General features: G+C 53.8%; 1 protein-coding gene across 3 annotated transcripts; it reads left to right on the forward strand.

Annotated features, from left to right (window-relative positions):
• The first annotated feature begins 5,377 nt into the window (after nt 1-5,377).
• SERINC2 (serine incorporator 2) lies at nt 5,378-21,510 on the forward strand. 3 transcript variants are annotated; one of them, XM_086333199.1, is made up of 11 exons: nt 5,787-5,974; nt 7,137-7,218; nt 13,213-13,374; nt 14,463-14,653; nt 15,100-15,179; nt 15,512-15,649; nt 16,289-16,458; nt 18,184-18,274; nt 18,561-18,702; nt 19,547-19,759; nt 20,931-21,510. In XM_086333199.1, exons 3-11 carry the CDS (start codon nt 13,339-13,341, stop codon nt 21,064-21,066), a joined length of 1,197 nt encoding a protein of 398 aa, XP_086189325.1. In that variant the 5' UTR covers nt 5,787-5,974; nt 7,137-7,218; nt 13,213-13,338; the 3' UTR covers nt 21,067-21,510. The 3 variants fall into 3 exon arrangements, with proteins under 3 accessions (XP_086189318.1, XP_086189325.1, XP_086189336.1); XM_086333210.1 differs by having other exon boundaries at nt 5,788-5,891; XM_086333192.1 differs by lacking the exons at nt 5,787-5,974; nt 7,137-7,218 and adding an exon at nt 5,378-5,509.
• Nucleotides 21,511-24,433: the final 2,923 nt, after the last annotated feature.

Consider the following 24,433-nt stretch of genomic DNA (forward strand, 5'->3'; position numbering starts at 1 on the left):
CTGTCCACATACTCACACATACTCACACACACACCCCTACATGCAAAACCCATATACACACACCACACACGATTCTCCCATGTTCTCTAATTCAAGCATGTCCTCTCCTTATTGACATGAACTCGCATATACAAATATCACACATAATCACCTGTGCACGCACGTGCACACGCGCACACACGCACACACACACACTGCCTCCATGTGCATTTGTGGTGGACTTTTGACATCTGTGAGGGAAGCATCCAGAGACCTTCCAGACCTGCAACCCTCGGAGAGTCCCTTGCCTCTGGCAAGTGTCAGGGGGTTCCCAGTAACTCCTGCATGTCCCACTTTTCTGCTCTCCCCACAGTCTTGTCCCTTACCTTCCAGCCACATCCCACAAAAAAGACCTCCCAAACGAAGAAGACCTCCCACAAAGGCTCCTTCTGCGGTATTGCCACATTTGGGTACAAAGCCACCACACTGTCGCTCCAGGAGGGCACGGATGGTGTTGACCTTTTCACACCACATGCCCTGACCTGGCACCCAGCAGGCCCCCTGGTCAACTGGAAAAGGAACAGTGGCAGAACAGTGCGTCTCTGGGCAACCTCAGGGGCATCTGTGTCACACACACTCACTGCCAGGCACATACAATACACTCTACCTGTATCAACGCACTCTAGACTCACAGTGCACCGTGTGTGTGTGTGTGAATCACACAGTCTCACGCCTGTCTGCGTGTCTTCCCATTATCCAGATGGAGTCACTTCCAGCACCTGAGCCCTTTCCTAAAGCCTTGGTCACTGAAGACCACCGTGAGCACATTTGCTGGGATGGGAGGTCCAGGTGTGGCCCCGTGCATACGGGGGGCACGAGTTAACAGTACCAGTTCTAGAGTCTGACAAAACCTGGGTTCCATCCTTGCTCTGCACGTAATCACTGTGCAGGTTTCACATATGACTTATGTGAGTGTTACTTCTTGGAGCATTGATTTCCTTATCTGTTAAATGGGAAAATAGTTCCCATCTGAAAAGCGTCTTACAGGAGATGCTCTTAGTAGGGTGCCTGGTATGTTGTAAGCACTTGAAAATGGTTGCTGTGGATATTATTATTGCGGTTACTTCAACCTTTGCCTCAAACTCCCGAGCACCCTTTGGGAGGGAGGGCAGCTTTGACAGGGGGCTGTGTGTGGGGACAGTAGGTGGATGGTGTCTCATTAATGCCTCTCCCCAGATGCTCTCCCAATCCCAAGCCCTCATTACCTATGTGAATATTCATAAGGGATAGCTTCAGTCCTGCTCTGTAAATGGGTCAGAAGCAGGAAGTGGAGGCCAGTGCAGAGAGCGAAGGCAAGGGGACAGGAGGCTCAAAGCCAGAGTGCATCTGAGTCCCCATGGACGGGAGGATGGTGAGAGAGACGGGCAAGGATGGTTGGGAGATACTAGGGGGCACCAGGGGCTTGATCAGGGGATTATTCCCATATTGCACATTTGAAAACTGAGCCCCAATGAGATGGGATAAGAGAACTCTTGGGGTGAGTGGCCCAAGAAGCCAGAGCCTGCTTCCTTGGGATCTGGAGAGTTTAGCATCTGTCTCAGCTGGGTGATGGGCACAGGGGGATGGACCAAATGATCACTGCAGTTTTCTCTCAATGGACATAGTTTACATGGCATTATATGGTTGGAAGAGCTGTGGTGATCCAGAATCCCAACCCTCCAGTGAGGCTCCAAGAGAATGAGTGATTTGCCAGAATCACACAGCTGCTGACTCCAATCTTGCCCTTGGAGGTGTGAAGGACAGAGTGATTCTGGTCCCTTGTAAGAGATTTAAGACTGGGAGAAAGGTGGGTGGTTGGTCAGGATACCGAGGAATGAAGCCTCTTTATCCACCTCCTCACTGGTCCCCTGAGATAACTGTAGCAGAAACAATTATCTCCATTTTACAGATGAGAAGGATGAGGCTGAAAGAGGAGGAGGCACCAGGACCAGGCAACACAGTGAGTTTATTGCATGGGGTGGGGAGGGGTCTGCCCCTCTGTCCGGGGCAACGCAGGGATGTGAGAGCCCAGTTTGGGCAGGGTGAGGGCACGACCTCTGTTTTTCCTGTTCTGGAAAGCTTCAATCTAAAAAAGTCAGAAGGGGCTGTCTCTCTACACTTGCAAGCATATTAATCCCTCCCTCTTTTCAGATGACTGCCTATTTCTTAAAATGCTTTCCAGACACTCACAACTGTTCTGTGAGGTTAAGCAGGATAATCACGCCCAATTCAGAGGAGAAGTGACCTCCATGACGGCAGAGGGTATGAGAGGCGGTGACAGAACCAGGGTGTCAGGTGTTGCTTGTTGAGGTCTTGGGCGATTTCTTTTATATTTATTTATTTTTGGCTGTGCTGGGTCTTTGGTGCTGCACTAGCTTTTCTCTAGTTGCAGCCAGCCGGGGCTACTCTTTGTGGCAGTGAGCAGGATTCTCTGCAAGGCGGCTTCTCTTGTTGCAGTTCCCAGGCTCTAGAGCACAGACTCAATAGTTATGGCCCCCGGGCTTTGTTGCTCTGAGGTCTGTGGGATCTTCTTGGATCAGGGATTGAACCAGTGTCTCCTGCATTGGCAGGCGGACTCTAGCACTGAGCCACCAGGGAAGCCCTTCTTTTTCTTTTTTTAGAGAATATTTTTATTTATTTATTTGGCTGTGCTGAGTCTTAGTTGCCAGAGAAGGCAATGGCAACCCACTCCAGTACTCTTGCCTGGAAAATCCCATCGATGGAGGGGCCTGGTAGGCTGCAGTCCATGGGGTCGCTAGGAGTCGGATACGACTTAGGGACTTCACTTTCACTTTTCACTTTCATGCATTGGAGAAGGAAATGGCAACCCACTCCAGTGTTCTTGCCTAGAGAATCCCAGGGACGGGGAGCTTGGTGGGCTGCCATCTATGGGGTCGAACAGAGTCAGATACGACTGAAGCGACTTAGCAGCAGCAGCAGCAGCAGTCTTAGTTGCGGCACGTGGGATCTTTTCATTGTGGCATGCAGGATTTTTAGCTGCAGCTTGCAGGATCTAGTTCCCCAACCAAGGATCAAACCGGTGCCCCCTGCATTGGGAGCGTGGAATCTTAGCCACTGGACCACTAGCCATTTTCTACTAGACCAGGTCTTGGAAAGGGAGAGGTTGAGGGATGGAAAATTTGATGCTTGTGGCAGAAATGTCAAAAGGAGATGACCCTGGGGAGGGTGGCCATGAGAAGGATTCACTTCAGACTGCTGAGTGGCAGAATGAGGACACTGGGCTTTTGGGAAACATTCAGGAGTTCATTCATTTGGGGCACTTTCACTGCCTTACTGTGCCAAGCCCTGTGCTGTGCCCAGGTCAGGGGAGGGACCCACCAGAGGTGAATCAAATAGTCCTTGGGTGGCTCAACGTCGCTTAAGGGTCTCAGACTAGGGCTGAAGACATGATTGGACAGAAAAATAGGCACAGTGGGTATTGTCTGCTTTCACCCAGAGGCAATAGGATGTTGGAGACAGGCCTTGGGTTCTGAGACTGGGGCCAGATTGGGTGGTCTTCTAGTGCTGCCCTTCTGAGCTGTGTGGCTTTAAGCAGCAATAGTAGCAACCACAATAGTCATAGCTGATTTGTATTAAGTGCTCAGTTTACATCTAGCACATCACTTTACTTCTTTGAACCTGTTTCCTCATCTGTAAAATGGGATGAAGTGGGAGTTAATCTACTTCTCAGGGTTACTGTAGGGCTTGAATGGGACCACATAGGTGGGAGAGTTTGGGGCTTCCAGGTGGCTCAGTGGTAAAGATTCCGCCTGCTGATGCAGGAGCCGCAGGAGACACAGGTTTGATCCCTGGGTCTGGAACATCCCCTGGAGGAGGAAATGGTAACCCACTCCAGTATTCTTGCCGGGATAATCCCATGGACAGAGCAGCTGGTGGGCTACAGTCCATAGGGTCACAAAGAGTTAGACATGACTGAGCACGCAGCACGCAGGTGGAAGAGTTTGGTATGAGCTTAGCTGTGTGGTAACTTTAGTTATCTGTGAGGCCACAAAGGAGTCCCATGTTTTAGAAACACAGAGATGCAGGAGGCTAGTTATCCCTACTGGGGCCAGGTAATGGTTTCAGGGCAGTGGCTGCCCTCTTCACTGAGAAGACACGGGATAGGACCAAGAGTTTGAAGGGCTGAGAGGAGGATAAAAAGGAATTTTCAGGAGGAGGGTAACCTGTGAACAAAAGTGTGGAGGAGGGAAAGTGTAGGGTTTGTTTGCAACACAATGAATGGCTCAGGCTAGCGCTTGCTGAGTCATCAAAGATGTAGGCAGGCCCAGATCTCTGACCCTGGGGCCAGCTTCGAGGCACACAGATTTCTTCCCTAACATTATCTTACCTGTGGTTGGGTGAGGAGAGAGGGCTGGAGGGTGAAGTGAGTGTAATTACAGAGCCCTGCATCTGGGTTTCTCCCACCTCTCTGCGGGATGGTCTGGCAGGAATGTGACCCACCCATCCCTCTGAGCTCCTTAGCTGGGGGCCAGGTTTGGGTGTTTCTGGGGAGTGATGAATCACCAGGTGCAGGGGGCTCTGGGGAGCATGTGGTCCAAGCCAGGAGTGAGTCGAGCTTGAAGAACAGGTGGATGGAGGGGAGGACAGGTGCAAGGCTGTGTCCTAGAAGCGGGGGCAGGGAGCACACACTTGGCTCTTTGAAGACGGTATCCTCATTTCACAGACGGGGAAACTGAGGCTCAGGGAGGAGAAGTGACTTGCCCATTTCTTTGTCCAATCATGCAACACTTCGATATTGGGCAGAGGCTATGCCAAACGCCGAGGAGTCCCGTGTGACCATCTCTTGGGGTAGGGAGAAGTGTTGTTGAGGTCGTGTTGTGGCCTCGCCGGGAATTGAACCTTGCTGCTGCTGCTGCTAAGTCGCTTCAGTTGTGTCCGACTCCGTGTGACCCCATAGACGGCAGCCCACCAGGCTCCCCGGTCCCTGGGATTCTCCAGGCAAGAACACTGGAGTGGGTTGCCATTTCCTTCTCCAATGCATGAAAGTGAAAAGTGAAAGGGAAGTCGCTCAGTCGTGTCCGACTCTTAGCGACCCCATGAACTGTAGCCTACCAGGCTCCTCCATCCATGGGATGAGTACTTCCAGGCAAGAGTACTGGAGTAGGGTGCCATTGCCTTCTCCGGGAATCGAACCCAGGTCTCCCTATTTCCAAACCATCACTTTGTATCCGGACGTGAGTCCAGTTGCGCGGCTTGCGCGGCAGCTGGAATCCCCGGTACCCCGACTTTCCTTATGGTCCAGCCCAGCGCACCTGCCCCAGGTGAGTCCCGGGAGGCCCCGAACACCGCCGGAAAGCGGCGAGCGGTTTCGGCAGGTGGGGCGGAGCCGGGCCAGGGCGGGGCCGGTGGGCGGGGCCAGCCCCGGCCGCCTGGAGCCGGACGGGAGCCGGCGCCCCTCGGCCCGCACCCCGCGACCCGCGCCGCCGCAAACATGGGGGCCTGTCTGGGCGCCTGCTCCCTGCTCAGCTGCGTGAGTCCTGACCCCGTCGCCCGCCCGCGCCGCCTGCCCCTTCTTCGGGCTCGCACTTTTGTCTTTTCTTCTTCCTCCAAATAGTTTCTTCTTTTTTCTTCCTCCAAACTTGTCTTTCTGGGCCCGCACCCCGCCTCCTCGCTCCTCGGGTACCCCGGCTCATCGAGTCCCCCCACCCCCATCCCGGGCCCGCGGGCGCCGGAGACGGCTGGTGTCCGGCGATCGGGTTACCGCGGGGGAACGGGTGGGGCGCCCCGGGGCGGGGGGAAGGGAGTGTCCTGGGCGGGCGCCCCTCCAGGGAACCGGGGAGACTGAGGCCCAGAGCTCGGGGAGGGCATGGGCGCTGCAGCCCCAGTTGGCCCAACTTGGAGTCGTCCTGGCAGTGAGCCTCTCGTCTGCCTCCCGGACGCTCTCTTTGTGTGCCTGCCGGTCCCTGCCCCTCTCTGCCGGGTGTCCTCTGTTTCTGTGTGTGTCAAGTCAGACTGTCTGTCCCTGCCCGTCTGCCTCAGTTTGTCCCTTTGTATGTGTCTCATATCTGTCCGTTCGTTCGTCCGACTGTCTTTGTCCGTCCGAAGCCTCTTAACATCTGTCATTGTTTGTCTTTATGGTTCCGTGTCTGTCCGGGCTGTCAGTTTCTCTGTGCCTTGTCCCTGCTTTTCCTGGGCACTTTTCCAGTGAACCCCAGACCTTTCCCTCCTAGGCCCCAGGGCCGAAGTCGGGGGTGGGGAGGAAGACCCTCTCTGCCTTTCTAAGCCGATCTTGAGCGAGCTTGAGTCCGTCTTACGGGTTACGCCAACACCGGCCCAACTCTGGGTGGGGAAACCCAGGACCTGAGGGAGGGTGGGGTGTGTGGGGGCGGGGAGGGACTACCTGGTCGTCTGCTCGGGGACCTGGGGAGCAGCCAGGCTCAGTTGGCGCTGCTGCCAGCAGAGGGGAGGAGTGTCAGCCAGACCCCGGCAGGGAGGCCCCTTCTCCTTTTCCCAGCCCCCTTTCCTTTCCCTCTTCCCTTCATTAAATCTGAGGTTCATTCAGGCAGCCCCCTCCCCCTCTGCCCTACACAAAGAGGAGCGGAGAGGAAGGGGGAGGGGGTTCTGGTGGCTGCTGAATCCCAGACTTAACTTTCCTTTGTCCCCGATGTGTGTGAATGATAGGATGGGGGTGTTGGGGCCCACAGCTGGGGATCTAGAGAGATGTACTTTACAGCTATTTTCCGAGAAGGGTGTCTGCACAGAGAGGCTATAGAGTGGGTCCCTGGACCCTTGTCCCCTCTGGGCCTCCATGTTCCCATCTGTGAAGGGTGTATGTGTGTGTGTGCACGCACGTGTGCTTGTGCAGGAGCTGATTCCTGAGGTCTTTTCCTGCCCAGTGACACCAAGGTTTGGGTTGGAGCTCTGGCCCGAAAGGGTTTGCTTCCTGGTTGGGGAGGGAGAGTTTCCTTGGAGTTGACTAGAATTCCTTCTATCTGGGCTAGCCTGGGGGCGGGGGAGGTTGTTGAAAGGAAACCTGCCATTTCCGGGTGCCTCTGTCTCTCCATCTGCCTCCCTCGAGATTTAAAAGTGCCCCACCTTGTTCTTGGCATACAGTAAGCTCTCCAAACAGGAGCTATTGTTATTATCATTTTAAAAAGGTGGGTGGAGAATTCCCTCTGGAACCAGTTGCTGGTCTGTGAGTCAGGCTCCTGCAATGCTGAATCAGAAGGCACCAGACAGGTGAGCGCCAACCGATGGGTTATAGATGAGGAGGTTGCAGCCCAGAGAGTTTAGCCGACTTGCTTAAGGTTGCACAGCAAAAGGAGGAAGATCTGCATAGTCAGGATTAATATCTGATCCCTAGTCTAGGCTTCTGCCCACGTCTCCCCTCCCTTCATATTCTGGGTGCTGAGGGGCAGGGTTGGCCCAGAGTAGAATCAGGAGGTTCGGCAGGTTGCAGGTATCTAATGTCTGCAAGGGACCTGCCCCTCCTGTTAGGAGCCTCCTGTTGGCATTCTGATGTTTACCGGGTGCTTACTGCATGCCAAGTGCTGTGCTGAGCCCTTCACCCGTGCCATATTACCCACCCATCCCACTCCCCCCCCACCATGACAGAGTTAACTTATTTTGCAGATTGTGATACTGATGATAGCCGCCATTGACTAGGTCCTTACTGTAGGCCCAGAATTCAGAGCCCAGCGGTGTAGTGAACATTTTGTATATATCTTTTCATTTAGTCCTCACAGCGACCCCAGTGAGGAAGTTAACATTATTCACAGCTGAGGAAGCTGGATCAGAGAGAGAAGACGATTTTCCCACAGCCACGTAGTACTAAGTGGTGCTGTTGGGCACTGCTGGATAACCAATAACAGTGTTTCAATGGACACTTGCCTGAGAGGACTGAAGTTCTAATGAGGGGTTGTCAGGCATCTTTAGGGGGAACATTTTGGCATACATGGGTCCCCTTGGTCAGATGCAAATCTGTCACAGCAAGTAGGGAATGCAAGTGGCTCTCTCTTTTATAAAAAAAGAAAAAAAAAGAGTTTTATTTAGGTATCTATTTTTGGCTCTGCTGGGTCTTCATTGCTGAACTGCAACTTCATTTCTCTAGTTGCAGAAAGTAAGGCTACTCTCTAGTCACCAAGTAAGGGCTTCTCATTGTGGTGGCTTCTCTTGTTGCGGACGGGTTCTAGGCAAGCAGTCTTCAGTGGTTGCAGCTCACAGGCTCTCGAACGCCGGCTCAGTAGTTTTGGCACATGGGCTTCGTTGCTCCGGGGCACGTGGAATCTTCCCAGACCAGGAATCGAACCCGTGTCCCCTTCATTGGCGGGTGGGTTCTTATCCACTGCACAACCAGGGAAGTCCACAAGTGGCCCTCTTGGTCAGTGTTTGTGCTGGACTGAAGGTGAGTCCTGGCCAGGAGGGGATAAGGTAGACCCACTGGGGATGGGAGTCACCAAGCAGGTCAGCACAGGGTGAGCTGGACGGTCAGCAGATCCTTAGGGATGGCCTTCCACAGGTGAGGGAGTATGAAAGACCTTCACATCAGACTGGTTGGTCTGGATCCTGGCTTGGTCTGTTCTCAGCTGCGTGACTGAGAACCTCTCTCCTTGTCTGTAAAGTGGGGTGCACAGTGGTACCAGCTCTCAGCATGTCGGGAGGGTTCTGTGGGACTTAGCCTGAAGCTGGTGTGCAGTGGCAACTCTGTAAGTGCCTGCCAGTGGTAAAGCACCAGACACCACATTTGAGGAAGTGGGGAAGCTGCTGAAACCCATGGCTGTCTGATGGGCTCCAAGTTGCTTCACTGCCCTGCCTGGAAGCCCATTTTATGGCTGAGGAAACTGAGTCCCACAGGGGAGAAAAGAGACTTGTCTAAGGTCATCCTGCCAGCTGGTGGCAGGGGCATGACAGGGCCCTCTCCTCTTCACATTGCGTCGGGGAAGGAAGTGTGCTTGAAGTAGTTTTGGGCTGCCCTCTTCTCTCCTGTGTTTTATGTCGGGCTAGGGTGGCTCACGGAGAAGGCGATGGCACCCCACTCCAGTACTCTTGCCTGGAAAATCCCATGGACGGAGGAGCCTGGTAGGCTGCAGTCTATGGGGTCGCCAAGAGTCGGACACGACTGAGCGACTTCACTTTCACTTTTCACTTTCATGCATTGGAGAAGGAAATGGCAACCCACTCCAGTGTACTTGCCTGGAGAATCCCAGGGACGGGGGAGCCTGGTGGGCTGCCGTCTGTGGGGTCACACAGAGTCGGACACAACTGAAGCGACTTAGCAGCAGTAGCAGGGTGGCTCAGCTAGTTCAGGGGTGCCTCAGAACCTTGCAGCTTATAGACGCTCCGGCCCAGGGTTTCCTGAGTTCTGAGTTCTCCTTTCTGAGAGTCTGGCTGGTGCTATGATTCCACCAGTCTAAGTTCTGGTGCTTTTCCATCGCTGCCTTGCCCCTGAGTGCATTTGGGGAGGGCTGTGTTGTAATCTGAGTGTAGGAATGGTGTAATAGCCTGCCTTGGCCTTTCACATTGCATCCCAAGCATAGCCTGTGTTGCTGTCAATCTAGAGATTGTCATCTTTCCTGCTTCTGTACCATTCCATGGGGTCAGTCATCCACCACTGTCTGCTGGTGTGGGGCAAAGAGGTCATTTGCAGTTTCTTGATATTCTGATAAGTTCATGCAACGTAAAGCTTCGTGCCTATTTTATTTTTTTTTTCTTAATTTAAAATTTTTGTTTTTTTTAATAATAAAATCAATTTTATTGGATATAGTTTACATTTAACTATATTTAGTTTCATGTGCCTATTTAAGTGTTACCAACACATCTGCTCCATCCAGTAGAGAGATCCCTCTAAGAGGGGAGTACCATGGTGCAGTGATGGGCATTTAGTTATTTTCAGCTTCCCCCTATTGTTTTCCTCATGTGAACAGTGTCACTGTGAACATCCGTGTGTATATGTGTGTGCGGGTGTCTGCTTTTACTCCGTGGGCTGGTATTTGTATAGGAAGAAGTTGTGTCGGAGTGATCCCCAGAGGTGCGGAGTGGAGATCAGAATGTATGAACAACTGCAAGGATGCTCCAGAAGCAGCCAGGGTGGGAGGAAGGGGCTGTGTGTATTTCTGTCTCCCAAACCTGGTCTCTCTGGCTACCAGCCAGGTCCTTGGAAACCTGAGATTTCAGGTATCAGCAATACCTGGATTTTGATCTCTAAGAACCAGAGTAAGTTGAAAGGCAGCCTCCCTGACTGCAGTGTGGCAGTTTTTCTTGTGTCTCAAACGTCTCAGATGGAAATGGTAACAAGCCAGAGCCCAGCTTGACCTGGGTACTTGGGTACTTGGTTCCTGAGGTCAGTGCCTGTTGTTGTTCAGTTGCTCAGTCAAGTCCGACTTGAGTCGGCTTCCCTGTCCTTCACCGTCTCCCAGAGCTTGCTCAAATTCATGTCCATCGAGTTGGTGATGCCATCCAGCCATAACGTCCTCTGTCGTGCCCTTCTCCTCCTGCCTTCAATCTTTCCCAGCATCAGGGTCTTTCCTAATGAGTCAGCTTTTTGCATCTGGTGGCCAAAGTTTTGGAACTTTAGCTTCAGCATCAGTCCTTTCAGTGAATATTCAGGATCGATTTCCTTTAGGATTGACTAGTTTGATCTTCTTGCAGTCTAAGGGACTCTCAAGGGTCTTTTCCAACACCACAGTTCAAAAACATCAATTCTTCAGCACTCTGCCTTCTTTATGGTCCAACTTTCACATCCATACATTATTACTAGAAAAACCATAGCTTTGACTATACGACCTTTGTTGGCAAAATAATGTCTCTGCTTTTTAACCCCATGAACAGTGCCTGTTGGCCTCCCTTGGTTTTCTTGGGCACTGGAGGGATTGTTTTCATTGCTGGGTGAAAAAAAAACTTTCATTGTTTTCATTTGAAATTAAATGAGACTGCCATCCATGACTTAGCAGACCCTGGTGCAGACAGACTTGATCTCAAATCCCAGCTCCTCAGCTTACTTGCAACGTGACCTTGGTCGTGCTATCTCCCTGAGTTTCAGTTTCCCCGTTTATAAATGGGAGGTTACAGCATACTTCATAGTGTCAGTGAGGCTTAGTCTAGACAAAGTGCTCACCAGTGTCTGGGACAGAGTAACTCATCATAAACGGAAGCCATCACTATTATTACTGCCATCCACTTGCTGTGTGATTTCTGGCAAGTCTATTAATCTCTCTGATCTCAGAATGCTCTTTATGGCTTATAAAACACTATTTCTGTCATTTGCTTATCTTCTCACCACCCCACCGCCCAGGTAGCCATGGATAGGAGTCAAGGCTATGGGCGGGGTTTGCAAGATACAACCAGAAATTGATGGATGGGTGGATTGTTATGATTTGGACCCCAAGGGAGAATTTCCTTCTGCAGGCATTTCATTTAGCATCCATGCTGTGCTTGGCTTTGTGGGTGAGAGAGATAGGTTACAAGGGGCATTCCCAGGGGCCTTTCCAGTCTGAGGGGAGAGGAGGGAGGAGACGGGAAGGCAGCTGCACCACGAGCAGAGTGTGCGGTGCCCCTGAGACCAGTCCAGAAAGCGGGGGACAGGGCCTCAGAGGAGCAAGGGACCCTTTCAGCCTCTCTCTGCAAAGCTGGTCACTTAGTAGAAGGCTGTTCCTGTCCCTCTCCTCCTTGGGACGTGGTGCCCAATGGCAATGGAGGCCCGTTGCTCATAGGAAGAACACCAGGGTCCTGTACGTGGCTGCCAGGCCCCACCAGCCTGGCTGACCTCACTACGCACTTGCTGTTAAAGCTTTGGCCACAAGGCCTTCTTTTCCTTCCTCCAACACTCAGCTCCTGCCCGCCCCCAGAGCCACTGCAGGCTCTCTTCCTTTTGTCTGGAACACTCTTTCTTCGTCTTGGCCAGCAGAGTGAGTCCTCACTGTTCAGCTCTCAGTTTAAATGGCATCCCTTCAGGGCAGTGACTCGCCACCTCCCATCTAAACTAGGCCCCCGCTGGTCACTCTCATGGCAGCACTTACCATGACAGGTGTAAGGAAGTGGTGAGTCGCTTTCCTACCCTTGAAAACTCCAGGAGGGTGGGACCGGTGTCTCTTGCCCTCCCAACTCTCACATACCTGAATGAGGAGTCAGAGCTGTTTGGAGGAAGAGAAACTGTGACCCACAGATATTTGGATGTGGCCCCGTTTCCTCCAAGGCTGGGCTGTGGAACTGGCTTCTGTGGGGTGAGGCTACAGCTACGAATGGAGTGGCATCACCAGCCCCTAAGCGATTTCAGCCAACCCCTGGAAGGGAGGGCCTGACAGAGGGCAGAGGTGCCTGAGACAGAAGGGGTTGGACGTCTCTGCTGTCCAAACTGGTGCAGCCCCAGGGCGGGAATCCCAACCTCTCATATCCTTCATTCCGTTCATTCAGCAGATGTTGAGTGATCAGCACCTGCTGTTTCTTGAGGTCTTAACATATGTCTGGTACCATGCCAGACACTTAACTCTCATTCAACAGATAGTCCCTGAACTCCCCATGATATGTCAGGCCTGGTTCCCATTTCTGGCACCTCCACTATGAACAAAACAGACAAACCCCCCTGCCCTGGTGGAGCTCACAGGTTAACAGTGAGAGGCAGGTACCGTGAGTCAATGTGAAGCCAATCAGGTGGTTGTCTAAGTCCTTTGGAGAAAAGCAGGGAAGGAGGACAGGGAGCCTGAGGGAGTTAGAATTTAAAATCCTGATTTTATTCTTAAAACTACCATGTGAGAACCAGGTACCCTCTGATTTCCATTTTATGAAAGAGGAACCTGAGGTTAAGAGAGAGTAAATGAACTGTATAAGGTTACATGGCTAACTAGCGACAGGCTTGGCCTTCTGGACTTTTTTTTCCACTCTGCTTCATCTGAAATAAGAAACAGTGTGACCTCAGCTGTCTCTCTCCGAAGCCACAGTAACCCCTGAGGATAGAGCCCGGTTTGAATCTGCGTTCTGTTGCTTGCTGGCTGTGTGTCCTTGGGCGACCCAGCCTCTTCCAGCCTTTGTCTGCTTTGCCTCTTCCCTTGGGCTTGAAAGTTAAATGGGATGACATCTGGGGAATAGGAATCCTTCCATAACGTGGCATGGGAGGGCTCTGCGTAGGTTTGGAGATATTGACCAGGCAGCAGGCAGTGGGCCCCAGGAGGATGCCGCGTGCTCGGGCGGGAAAAGGGAGAGGAGGCAGAGAGTAAGGTGCCATCCCCGCCCTCCCTGCAGGCGTCCTGCCTCTGCGGCTCTGCCCCCTGCATCCTGTGCAGCTGCTGCCCCTGTAGCCACAACTCCACGCTGAGCCGCCTCTTCTTCACGGTCTTCCTCTTCCTCGGGGTGCTGGTGTGCGTCATCATGCTGAGTCCTGGCGTGGAGAGCCAGCTCTACAAGGTGAGCAGCCCGCGGGACCTGGCGAAGGCTCAGCTACCAGGGGGCCCAGCTGATCAAGAGGTGGGCAGGACAGGGAGGGTTTGGAGTGAATCACAAATGAAAACCAGTGGACCGCTGAGGATGAAACCCCCTCCGTGTTCCCCAAAGCCCACCTCTCCCTTAGCTCCATTTGCACACCCCACCCCCATCCTGGCACCATCCTTGGCTGTTAGCCCCCCCCATCCATAAAGGAACACGATTGTCAATTACCAGGGAACCTGGAGATTCATTTTAGCCAGACGCCCAGTTTTCAAGAAACACCAGTTTGATGTTTGGTGGAACATGTTAACCTTGAGCCCGCGGTGCAACTGCTTATAAAAAAGCCAAAAAGTTAAAAAAAAAAAAAAAAAGAGATGGGCAGGAGTGCCCAGCGCACCAACTGATCCAAGCTTGACATTAGGGGGGTGTTTCTTCACACTGGGAGGAGGGTTTGATCCTCCTCGTTTCTCATAAGCCATGGTCCCCTTGGGGAGTCTCATGAATCGTTACTGCCCCCACGCCAGACAGTGGCCCAGGGCAGGCTCTCCCCACTTTGATGCATAAGCCCAGTTTTGAGGGTCTTGTCTTCCCTCCGTCTCAATATTTCATAGCCAGTGACACAATGAGGCCAGAGGTTCTGACATGCTAGTGTGCACAGAGGCATGAATCCCCTGGGGAGTGTGCTAGAAATGCAGAATCTCAAACTCCACCCTAGAGACTCTAGTTCCATAGGACAGGGGACCTCAGTGGATTCTGATGTAACTGGTAATGGGAGAGCGCTTTGGAAAATCCTGCCTTGGACAGTGCGGTGTAGTCCTGAGGTTGTGAGATGATAGTAGGGAAATTAACAAGATCTAACTGGACGTCTGTCCCTGGGGGGTTCACTCACGGGACTTGAGCGGCAAAGGTGGGTGGGAATGGAGATGGGTGGTGGATGGAGGTGGGAGGGACAGACTGCCGTCTAGCCCAGGCCTGGAGAACCTCTTGCCTTGGTGGGGGGAGGCCTGGGCAGAGTCACCTTGGGTACTGGGTGGGGTGGGGTATTCCAGCTGCTCTGTCTATCTCCACAGCTGCCCTGGGTGTGTAACGAGGGGACCGGATCCCACGTCGTCCTGCAGGGCCACATCGACTGTGGCTCCCTGCTCGGCCACCGCGCCGTCTACCGCATGTGCTTTGCTATGGCGGCCTTCTTCTTCCTTTTCTCTTTGCTTATGGTCTGCGTGCGCAGCAGTCGAGACCCCAGGGCTGCCATCCAGAACGGGTGAGGAGGGGGCCCCACCTGCACCCTGAGGCCCTCCCACAGTGGATTTCCCCATCCTCTGCCTGTCTCTAGACCCTACCTTCAGACTGAGGAGCTGCCGAAGCCAGGAGGACGCAGCACAGAGATCAGTTCATTGAGCAATACCCATTTCTCAGATGAGGAAATAAAGCCCAGGAAAGATGATACATGCCTTCGGTTTCACAACAATTCAGTGGCATAGTTGGGGCTAGAACCCGGGTAGCCATCCTCACCCCTAATTGGTCCTTCCCTCTGCCCCTCGGGACTTTTTTTAAGGCCAGGACAGACTCTCTGTGCCCATCAGATCATCAGAAAGTCCCTGCCATCTCTCCCAGTACTTGTCCTGTGAGGGTGGGATTCTGGGGGGCCAGCTTTTCCTCTCTCCCTATTCAGCTCTCTAGTCTGACCTACCCATTTTTGCACCATAGGTTTTGGTTCTTTAAGTTCCTGATTTTCGTGGGCATCACTGTGGGTGCCTTCTACATCCCTGATGGCTCCTTTTCCAACAGTAGGTGGCCTTGGTGGGGAGGGATGGGGGCTACCAAGAGGAACAAGCACTGGTGGGTACTGCTGTTTGCACCCAGGAGACAGGACTCTGGTGCTTGGCCACGTGGCCTTTGGGCAGTTCTGGGGGTTAAGGGGACCTGCCTTGACCCTGCTACAAAGCATCTCTGTGTGTGGCCTGGGGCTCCCTGAGGGAGGGGACATCAATACAGGGTGTGGCATGAATGACTGTTGAATGTGTGAAAGTGAGCGTGAGAAGAGACCCTGGAGGGTGCCTGCCCTAGGCTGCTGCCCTACGGCCGGACCGCCTTGCTTCCCTCCCCTCTCCCCACCCAGTCTGGTTCTACTTCGGTGTCGTGGGCTCCTTCATCTTCCTCCTCATCCAGCTACTGCTGCTCATTGACTTTGCGCACTCCTGGAACCAGCGGTGGCTGTGCAAGGCCGAGGAGCGTGACTCCCGAGCCTGGTATGCAGGTCAGTGCTACCCTGTGGCCTCGTGCAGGGGCTGAGCTAACTGAGGAGGGGGTCCCTGAAGGACGGCGACCTGGAGGGCATCTCAGGCTGCCTCCTGCCTTAGGACAGGAACGGAGCCGTCCGTGGCAGATGGAGAGAAGGGTATGTATGGGCAGGGCAGCTGATCCGGGCGGCTGAGGTGGGTCAGATGAGAGCTGCGCTGGAGGGCCCTGGAGGGGGCCGGTGGTACAAGCCCTGCAGAATTGACCACACCCAGCCAGACCAGACTTCAAATCACCCCTGGTTATTGAATCCCCAGCAGCAGAATGGGTCCTTCTTCAGATTGATAAAATCGGTCGAGAAGAAAGGCTCACTTGGGGTTGGTTTGGTTGTCCCACCTCCCTGATCACCACGCATCTAGTTCACTCTTTGAAAGACTGTTCTCTATTCATTGTCTTTATACTTATGGTGACCTTATTTGTGGCACGTGAATCATTTTAGTTCAGGGTGGGGTGGGTGCTTAGAAAGACTGGATGAGGACAGAAGTTTAGCAGGCACTCCTTGGAGGAGGAAGCTGGGACCCTAGACCAGATGACTGCCCGATGAGGGACGGGGGTCCTTGTGCCTCCAGACCCACCTGCTGCTGCCCCTCCCTCCCAGGCCTCTTCTTCTTCACCCTCCTCTTCTACGCGCTGTCGATCACGGCCGTGGCGCTGCTGTTCGTCTACTACACCCAGCCCGGTGCCTGCTACGAGGGCAAGGTTTTCATTGGCCTCAACCTCACTCTCTGTGTCTGTGTCTCCATCGTTGCCGTTCTGCCCAAGATCCAGGTGAGAGCCCGGCCTGTCTCTGCCCAACCTGAAACCAGGCCCCTCGGTGTGTGGGATTTCTTGTAGGAACCTTGGGGGCTGGGAGCCGGGTCTCTCCATCACAGAGGCTGGGGCCAAGAGCGTGGGCTCCCAGGTCAGCCTCCCTGGGTGAGAGTCTCGACTCTTGCATTTACATGCTGGCTGTCTTTGGGAAAGTGCCTTAACCTCCCTGTGCCTCTCTCATCTCAGATGTTAAATGGGGACAATAACAGTTTTTGGATTTATTCTCAAGATGGAGACCATGTTTGTGAACACAAAACAGTGCCTGGCTTACTGATATCCATCAGACATTGGCTGTTGTTATCATTATTTCAGTGCTATCAGTTTTTATGCAAATCAGGAGAATATTAGGAAAGGTCACTAAGTGACCTCAAGAAGTGGTGGTAGAAGGTGCAGTTCCAGTTTCCAGTCTCAGACTGTCTAGGATAATGGGTGGGGGCTGCCAAGGCCATCTTTTGTTCTTCAGAAAGGAGGCCTTCTGAGTCCAGTGGTATTTCATTTTGGGATATCAGCCCATCGGTGGTTTCAAAGGTAGCTTAGATAGTCTTTGAGGGTCCTCAGCAGAAAGGTTGGGAACCTTCCTTTGGGCCAGAGCTTCCTTTTGCCAGTGAGAAATTGGAAGCCCAGAGAGGGTGATGCCTCTGTTCCAGGTCACACAGCAATCAGTACTCGTTCAGCAAATACCTCTTGGGCACTCACTATGTACCAGGCACTCTTCTAGATGTTGGGGATACAGCTGTGAGCAAGAGGAGGAATAATAATAGCTGACAGTTAACAGCATCTATTATGTCATTCAGTCCTCGCACCATCGTCATCCCCACTTTCCAGATGAGGAAATAGAGGCTTAACGGAGGAAAGAGACTTTGCCTAAGGTCACATGGCTAGTAAGGGGTGGAACTGGGATTTGAACCCAGGCAGACTGGCTCCAGAGCCTATGCTATTAATCGTAGAGTTCAGATTCATATTTTCAAGTGTGTGTGTGTGTATGGTGGGGACTGGGAAGGAACAAGCCAGGTGAGGAAATGAGGCCAGGTGAGATAACTTTGGGTAGAAAGTGCTATGTAGAGAAATAAATGGAGTGTGGGCTGAAAGGGAGGTGGGCTGGCAGGGCCAGGGGCTTCTGCAGTCAGGGTTTTCAGGGCCTTCTGGGGGGTCTTGTGTAAGCGGAAGCCTGAATTCTAGAGGGGCTGCCAGTGCAGAGATGTGAGGGAGCAGCATGTTGGGAGGAGGGCATGGTGAGTGCAAAGGCCCTGAGGTTGGCGAGGACTAGGCGGAGGCTGAGACAGAGAGGTGGCCGCTGTGGCTGAGGAGCAGTCAGCAGGGAGGGGGTGGCGGGGACAGGGTGGGCCGTGGGGGGTGTAGTGGCCAGGTGAGGATGGAGGTGGGGTAAAGGGAAGAGAGCTTTAACTCGAAGTGTGAAGAGATGCCGCCCTTGAAGGGTTTTCTCAGCGGGGGAACAAGTCGGGTAATCGGTTAAGAGAAAAAATTAGGGCTTCACCTTTGGGTGGGCAAGGTTGGGCAGTGGGTGGCCCAGATGGTATGTTCTCCCAAAAGGTGTGGGGTGGGATGGCGCCAGGGTGGTGGGGGTTTCTGAGGTCCCCCGCTTGGGTGTGAGTGGGCTAGGTGGGGGTCGGGTGGGGTGTACCGGGTTTGGCAAGAGTCACACTGATGGGCCGCTTTCGCCAGGATGCCCAGCCCAACTCAGGTCTGCTGCAGGCCTCAGTCATCACACTCTACACCATGTTTGTCACCTGGTTGGCCTTGTCCAATGTCCCCGGTGAGTAGACGCCTGGGTTCCGGGAGGCCTGGTCTTCTTCCTAGGCTGGGGACCTTCAAAGATGTCAGGGACCCCAGCCCCCGCCCATTCCAAGACTCAGTCCTTCTGGGAGTGGGGAGGACCCCATCATTCCTGGAGCTGTCTCTGTTGTTTTGTCTAAGTGCTGTCGCCAGGACTTGGACGGTAGGTTGTGTGCCTGTCTGTCCATCTGAGCCCATCTTCTGGGCTCCCTGGCTGCTCAGACCTGGCCTGCGTGGGCTGAGGGTGACCATGCTCCCATCCCCAGATCAGAAATGCAACCCTCACCTGCTGACCCACTTTGGCAACGGGACGGTCCTGGCAGGCCCCGAGGGCTATGAGACCCACTGGTGGGACGCGCCAAGCATCGTGGGTCTCGTCGTCTTCATCCTGTGCACTGTCTTCATCAGGTAAGCAGAGGGTGGGGGTAGGGGCTGGTCTCTGGGAAGGAATCATGATTGGGAGCCCTGAGCCACAAGTGACGGGAGGGTGTGGGAGCCAGGACACCAAGCTCAGCAGGCGGTGCTTTCTCAATGTGATGGAATGGGCTGGAATCCAGGTCTTCATTCACTTTTTTTCAAGATATGTGTTGGGTCTTCAAAATGTATATGTGTCTCGAACTATTCAATATAGTTAAAAATGTCAAGACCTCACTATAGAAAAGCAATGATAAAAAATCATCACTGTTATTTTTATTATGAAAAGCAGGCAATAGGTAACCCTACTTACTTAAAATGAATAAAAGGAAACCAAATGTAACAGCAGGTGAGCATTACTGCGAACATTATATAATACGTGGGATGAGCCTTTGCAATACTAGATTCTCCACGCGTGCTTACTGAAATGGCAGATAAACAATCAGAATAACAGAGGTCGTTTATTTGGTGTCTACTCTGTGCCAGGCACAGTGCCAGGAGTTCACAGTGATACTCCATTTAATCCTCACCAGCCCTGTAAGGGAGGTACTGTTGCCTCTGATTTTATAGACAAGGAATCAGAGGCTCAGAGAGGTTAAGTGTCTTGCCTAAGGTCACACAGGAAGTAGGGGTAGAGTTGAGAGTCAAGGCAATTTGTTAACTCCAGGGCTGTGGGCCTAACCACCAGGTCACTGGCTCCCGAGGCTCAGGGACCCTGGTGCCCATGGTCACTGTGACCAGTGCCATGGTGTGTGAGGCCCCCTGGCGCTGCCCAGTTGCTCACCTTGGTGGTGATGGTCCGACAGCTGTACCCACGTTCTCCCCCCACCTCCCATAGTCTGCGCTCCTCAGACCACCGGCAGGTGAACAGCCTGATGCAGACGGAGGAGTGCCCGCCTGTGCTGGGCGCCACGCAGCAGCAGGTGGTGGTCTCCGAGGGCCGGGCCTTCGACAACGAGCAGGACGGTGTCACCTACAGCTACTCCTTCTTCCACCTGTGTCTGGTGCTCGCTTCTGTCCATATCATGATGACGCTCACCAACTGGTACAGGTACGTGGACGGAGCCTTCCTGCCCACAGCGCGTGTGCCACATGCCTTCCCTCCGGCCCATGCTGGGGCTTTCCTGGCCCCTGCTCAAGACTTGGGCAGGGAGGTGTCTCTCTAGGACCCTCCAGGGAGCCTGCCCCATCTCTGCCTCAGTTTCCCTGCCAGTGCCTGGTCTGGTCAGTAGCTGGTACCTTCGCTGAATGCCTGAGAAGTGGGGCTCACAGGAGGTGAGGCTGGGCCTGGGCAGGGCAGACCAAGTTTGCAGATCAGGCGTAGTGTTTGGGGTTGTGGGATCACATTTGGGATTCATGGTTGGAGGGTTAGGAGCAGGGTGTGGGGTCAGAATCAAAGTCACAGGGTCAAGAACAGGGTCATGAAGTTGAAAGTTGGGACTCTCAACTCTGTCTCAAATGACAGATTTGGTCATTTGGTTAAAATTGGAGTTTCAAGGCCAGAAAGCCAGGACTGAAGCAGCCAAGTCAGAGAGCGAAGATCAGAGTAACAAGATTAGAGGCCAGGACTCCGGGAACAGGGCCAAGGGTCAGAATTGAGGTCAGAGATACCAGAACTGTAGTCATAAACTCAGGCTTGGGATTATGGGATTGAGGTTCAGAGTCAAGACTAAAGTCGGGTGCTTCAGGGTCCCAAAGTCAGGGACCAGGAATGAGGTCACAGAATCAGGATCACAAGGTTAGTGACCAGAGTCAGGTCACAATATTACACCAGGACTAGGGTCAGGGTTGTAACTGAAGTCAGGGTCAGGTCTACAGTACAAGGTCAAGAACTGTATTTGGGGTCTTAAGGCCTGAAGCTGAAGCTCCAATTCTTTGGCCACCTGATGCGAAGAGCCTACTCACTGGAAAAGACCCTGATGCTGGGAAAGACTGAAGGCAAAAGGAAAAGGGGGCTGCAGAGGATGAGATGGTCCAACTCAACGGACGTGAATTTGAGCAAACTCTGGGAGATAGTGGAGGACAGAGGAGGCCTGGTGTGCTGCAGTCCCTGGGTTTGCAGAGTCAGACTTAGCAACTGAACGGCAACCACAACAAGGCCAAGTGTCAAATATATCAGAGATAGGACTAGAGCTACAGGGTGAGAGCCAGAGGTGAAGTCAGGGGTCACAACTGGATCCTAAGGTCGAGGCCAGGCTCACTGGGATGATGGTGTGTTCCAGACCTGGTGAGACCCGGAAGATGATCAGCACATGGACTGCCGTGTGGGTGAAGATCTGCGCCAGCTGGACGGGGCTACTCCTCTATCTGTGGACCCTGGTAGCCCCCCTCCTCCTGCCCAACCGCGACTTCAGCTGAGGCAGCCCCATGCAGCTGGTCCAACCTGGTGCCTTGGGGCTGGTGATAGCAGGCTGAGCCCCCACCCGCCTCCAGGGCTTGCCCCTGAGCTGGGCCCCTCTGTTCTTAGTGCCTTCAGGGAGGACAAGCATCAGATCCCTCCCTGCCACTGCCCCAGCTCTCCACTCAAGCTGCCGCCTCCTTCCCCTTGCCCCTACTTGCCCACATTCACCCTCTTGAGAAAAAAGGGCCCCTTGTTCTAAAGCTCCCCAGGAGAGGGTCTTGAAGGAGAGAAACACTGAGAGCTGCTCAGAGCGGAAGTGCTCACTGTGATGGGGTGCCCGGCACTGAGGCCCCGGTCTTCCTGACCACACACCCCGGGACGGCCCATCCCCTTCCTGGACTCCGTGCCTTACTGAGTCTCGCAGACTCTGCCAATAAAGAAGCCAGTGCGTGTGCCTCCCATGTCTTTGCCCTTTCCCCCTCTAGGTGGGCCCCTTCCTGATTGGGGACCACTCTGGTGGCTGGGAACAACGTCAGGGCAGAGGGGGCTGAGGAGCCAGACCATGGGGGACCTCAAAGATCAGACAGAAGGGTCCTGGCTCTGCGACTCGGTCATGGAGAGCCTGAGGGTGGGGTTATAGAGGAAGGTGGGGCTTTGGGGAAAGGGAGCCTTGGGGGGTCAGAAAAGGGGCCCTGGAGCGGTGTTAAGTGATGAGGCCAGAGTCAAGTTGTGGGGGAGGGGGTCGTGTGGGTGGCTGAGAGGCTGCCTCTCGTCTTACCAGCGCCCACCCTGAGGTCTTCCAGGGTCTGCTGAAGCACTTGTCACCACACTCCACTAATTGCTACAGACTTGGCACCTGCTCTGGGCCCCAGGGTGCAGTGGGGAAGAGTATGTCCTCTAACGTTGGCCAAGCTGGCCCGGATCCGCTGAACTGCAGAAGCCATGGGGCTCCTGTGGGCCTGGGCAAGTCATTCCCCTATAGGCCCTGGCTCCTCATTCAGCAGATGGAAAAGGCAGCTGTCGGGCTCAGATGAAACAGCCTGCTCATCTCTGAAGGCACACGGCCAAGTGCAGGGGGACGAAGAAGCTCCTGGTTGGGGGCCCCTGAGTCTGGTTCTTGCCCTCGTGATGTCCATCGCCAGGTCACTGGCCCCTTCCATTTGTGGGGATGACAGATAGATATTGATGTGCTGGGGTAGTTCACTGGGGGCTGGGAAGTGGTGGGCCAGGGACGCGGGCCAATTCTAAGGAGCTCGAAGTCGGGGGCGTCAGCATCAGCGCATGGGGGCCCCAAGCGGGTGAAGCCACGGCACCTGTCAGCGGGAGTCGGCTGGATCAAGAGTGAAAATGCCCACGAGAGAGGACATGGCGTGTGAGCCAGAGAAGGAGAGCAAGGTGTTTGAAGACCAGTGAGAAAGTAGGGAGGCTGGTGTGCTGAGAGTATGTGAGGGCCAGGAACGGGTGTGGGCTTTGGAGAGATGGGCTGGGCCTGAGTCTCACAGGAGACCAGATAATTCTCAGGGTAGAGGGGAGCCATGGAGGGTTTCTGAGCAGGGGAGAGGTGGTGAAGGTGTGAGCTGTTCAAGGGGTGGTGCTGCAAGGTGCAGAGCAGAGCAGTGACATGGTCAGATGGTTATTCTGGGAAGATTTTCTGGGATGAAACGGAGAGTGCAGCCGCTGGCGGCAGGTACCTAGGCCCGGGGCGGAGGCGGTGGGAGCCTGGAGTGGGGCGGGGGCCCGAGGAAGCCTCCTCTCACCCCTGAGACACACCTTACGGATGGTTTTGTCCCTGGTAGCTTTCAGCTGAAGGAGACCCCTCTCCATGGAGCAGCCTGGCCTTCCTCCCCACAACACAAAAGATTTCATTTCTTTCCTTATTTCAGCCTTCGGAGAAAAAGCCCACATTGTGCTCCTGATAACCTTTTTCAAGCGTTTGTCTAAGTGGGCACTTTTATTCTTTTTATCTCTGTTGCTCAGTTATTCATTCAACAAACACATACTGAGCATGAGTTGTCCCGGGGTCTGGGCTGGGCTGGACCTGGCAGGGAAGGAGGCAGGAGTGAAGAGCCTGAATGTTGGTAAAGGAGCTCCAGGCCCCAGTTTGGCTCTGAGAAGCCACTTCTGATCCCCCCAGGGGGGGAGGGCTTTCCCTCCATGTTCTCTCTGCCCCTGTTCTCTCTGAGGAGACAGTGGTCACGCTTCACCAGCTGGTGGTCAGTGTGGTGTCAGGTCCGAGCCAGTGCCTGCCCAGGGCTTGGAAGTCCACTCGGCCTTTTGGCCCGTTTTCCGTATCCCCTTCATCCCCTGCTGCAGCACCGTGACTTTCTCCCATCCTCCCCCATCTTTCCTACTTCTCCATCACCTCGTTCCTCAGGTCCTTCCTACTTTTCTTCATATCCTCTCTCCCCTCTCTCCCCTCTCACTCTCCTTTGTCACTTTCTCAGTCTGCGGGGCTGGGCTGGGCTTCGCTGCTGGACTGCTCATGAGGAAGTGGCTGCTCCCAACCCCCAGGGCCTATGCTCTGTCCCTGGACACTTGTTGCCCAACACCTGGGCTGCGGTCCCTGCAGAGATACCAGGCGCAGCCTCAGCCAGCCTGCCCTGGAGCAACCTTGGACCCAGTTTTGGAACAAATATCTGGGCAGAGCGAGGGCAGAGCTCACAGATCACATGGGGAAACAGGCAGGGTGGTAGGCTGGAAGGGCTCTGACTCCAGTTCTGTCTCCACAGCTATCTCATCACTGTCTCACCGCCTGAACTTAGGCAACGCAGTTGTTCTCTTTGGTCCTCCATTGCAGCTTCCGTAAAACGGCGGTAGTAGCTGGTTTGTAAACCACAAAACATGGTGCTTTCATGAGCCAAACACTGTGGTTAACCAACAGACATTCCCAAAACCCTCTTCCTTTCCTGTCTCCTCACAAAGATGAGGAAAGTCAACTGTCACTTTGCAGCTTCCCTGAGAGTTAGGAGTGGGTACCTGAAAATAGTGGGCTTGCCAGGTGGTGCTGGTGGTAAAGAACCTGCCTACCAATGCAGGGCATGTAGGAGACACGGGTTTGATCCCTGGATCGGGAAGATCTCAAGGAAGACATAGCAACCCACTCCAGTATTCTTGCCTGAAGAATCCCATGGACAGAAGAGCCTGGTGGGCTACAGTCCATGAGGTCTCAAAGTAAGACATGACTGAAGCGACTGAGCATGCACACGCGTGCCTGAAAATATTCTGGCTAATTAGACCCAAGCTTGGTTTAGACCAATGCCTCAACTTGCAGTGTGGAGGACAAAACTTAGGGGAGGACGCAACTCCTCTGGCTTTGTTTTTCCCATCAGTAATATAAGGAAGTAAGACTAAACCACTGGACGGTTAAAGCCTGTTCTCCTACTT

This window comes from Bos grunniens, chromosome 2, assembly GCF_055505025.1.
Source record: "Bos grunniens cultivar Pamir isolate PY7600 chromosome 2, Bosgru_T2T1.0, whole genome shotgun sequence".
NCBI lineage: Eukaryota > Metazoa > Chordata > Mammalia > Artiodactyla > Bovidae > Bos > Bos grunniens.

Bases quoted from the DNA above. Each gene is read 5' to 3' on its own strand.
- SERINC2 (XM_086333192.1), top strand. From the start codon at position 5,471: ATGGGGGCCTGTCTGGGCGCCTGCTCCCTGCTCAGCTGC. The intron at 16,459-18,183 runs GTGAGAGCCCGG...CGCTTTCGCCAG, and splicing joins CCGTTCTGCCCAAGATCCAG to GATGCCCAGCCCAACTCAGG. The intron at 18,275-18,560 runs GTGAGTAGACGC...TCCCATCCCCAG, and splicing joins GGCCTTGTCCAATGTCCCCG to ATCAGAAATGCAACCCTCAC.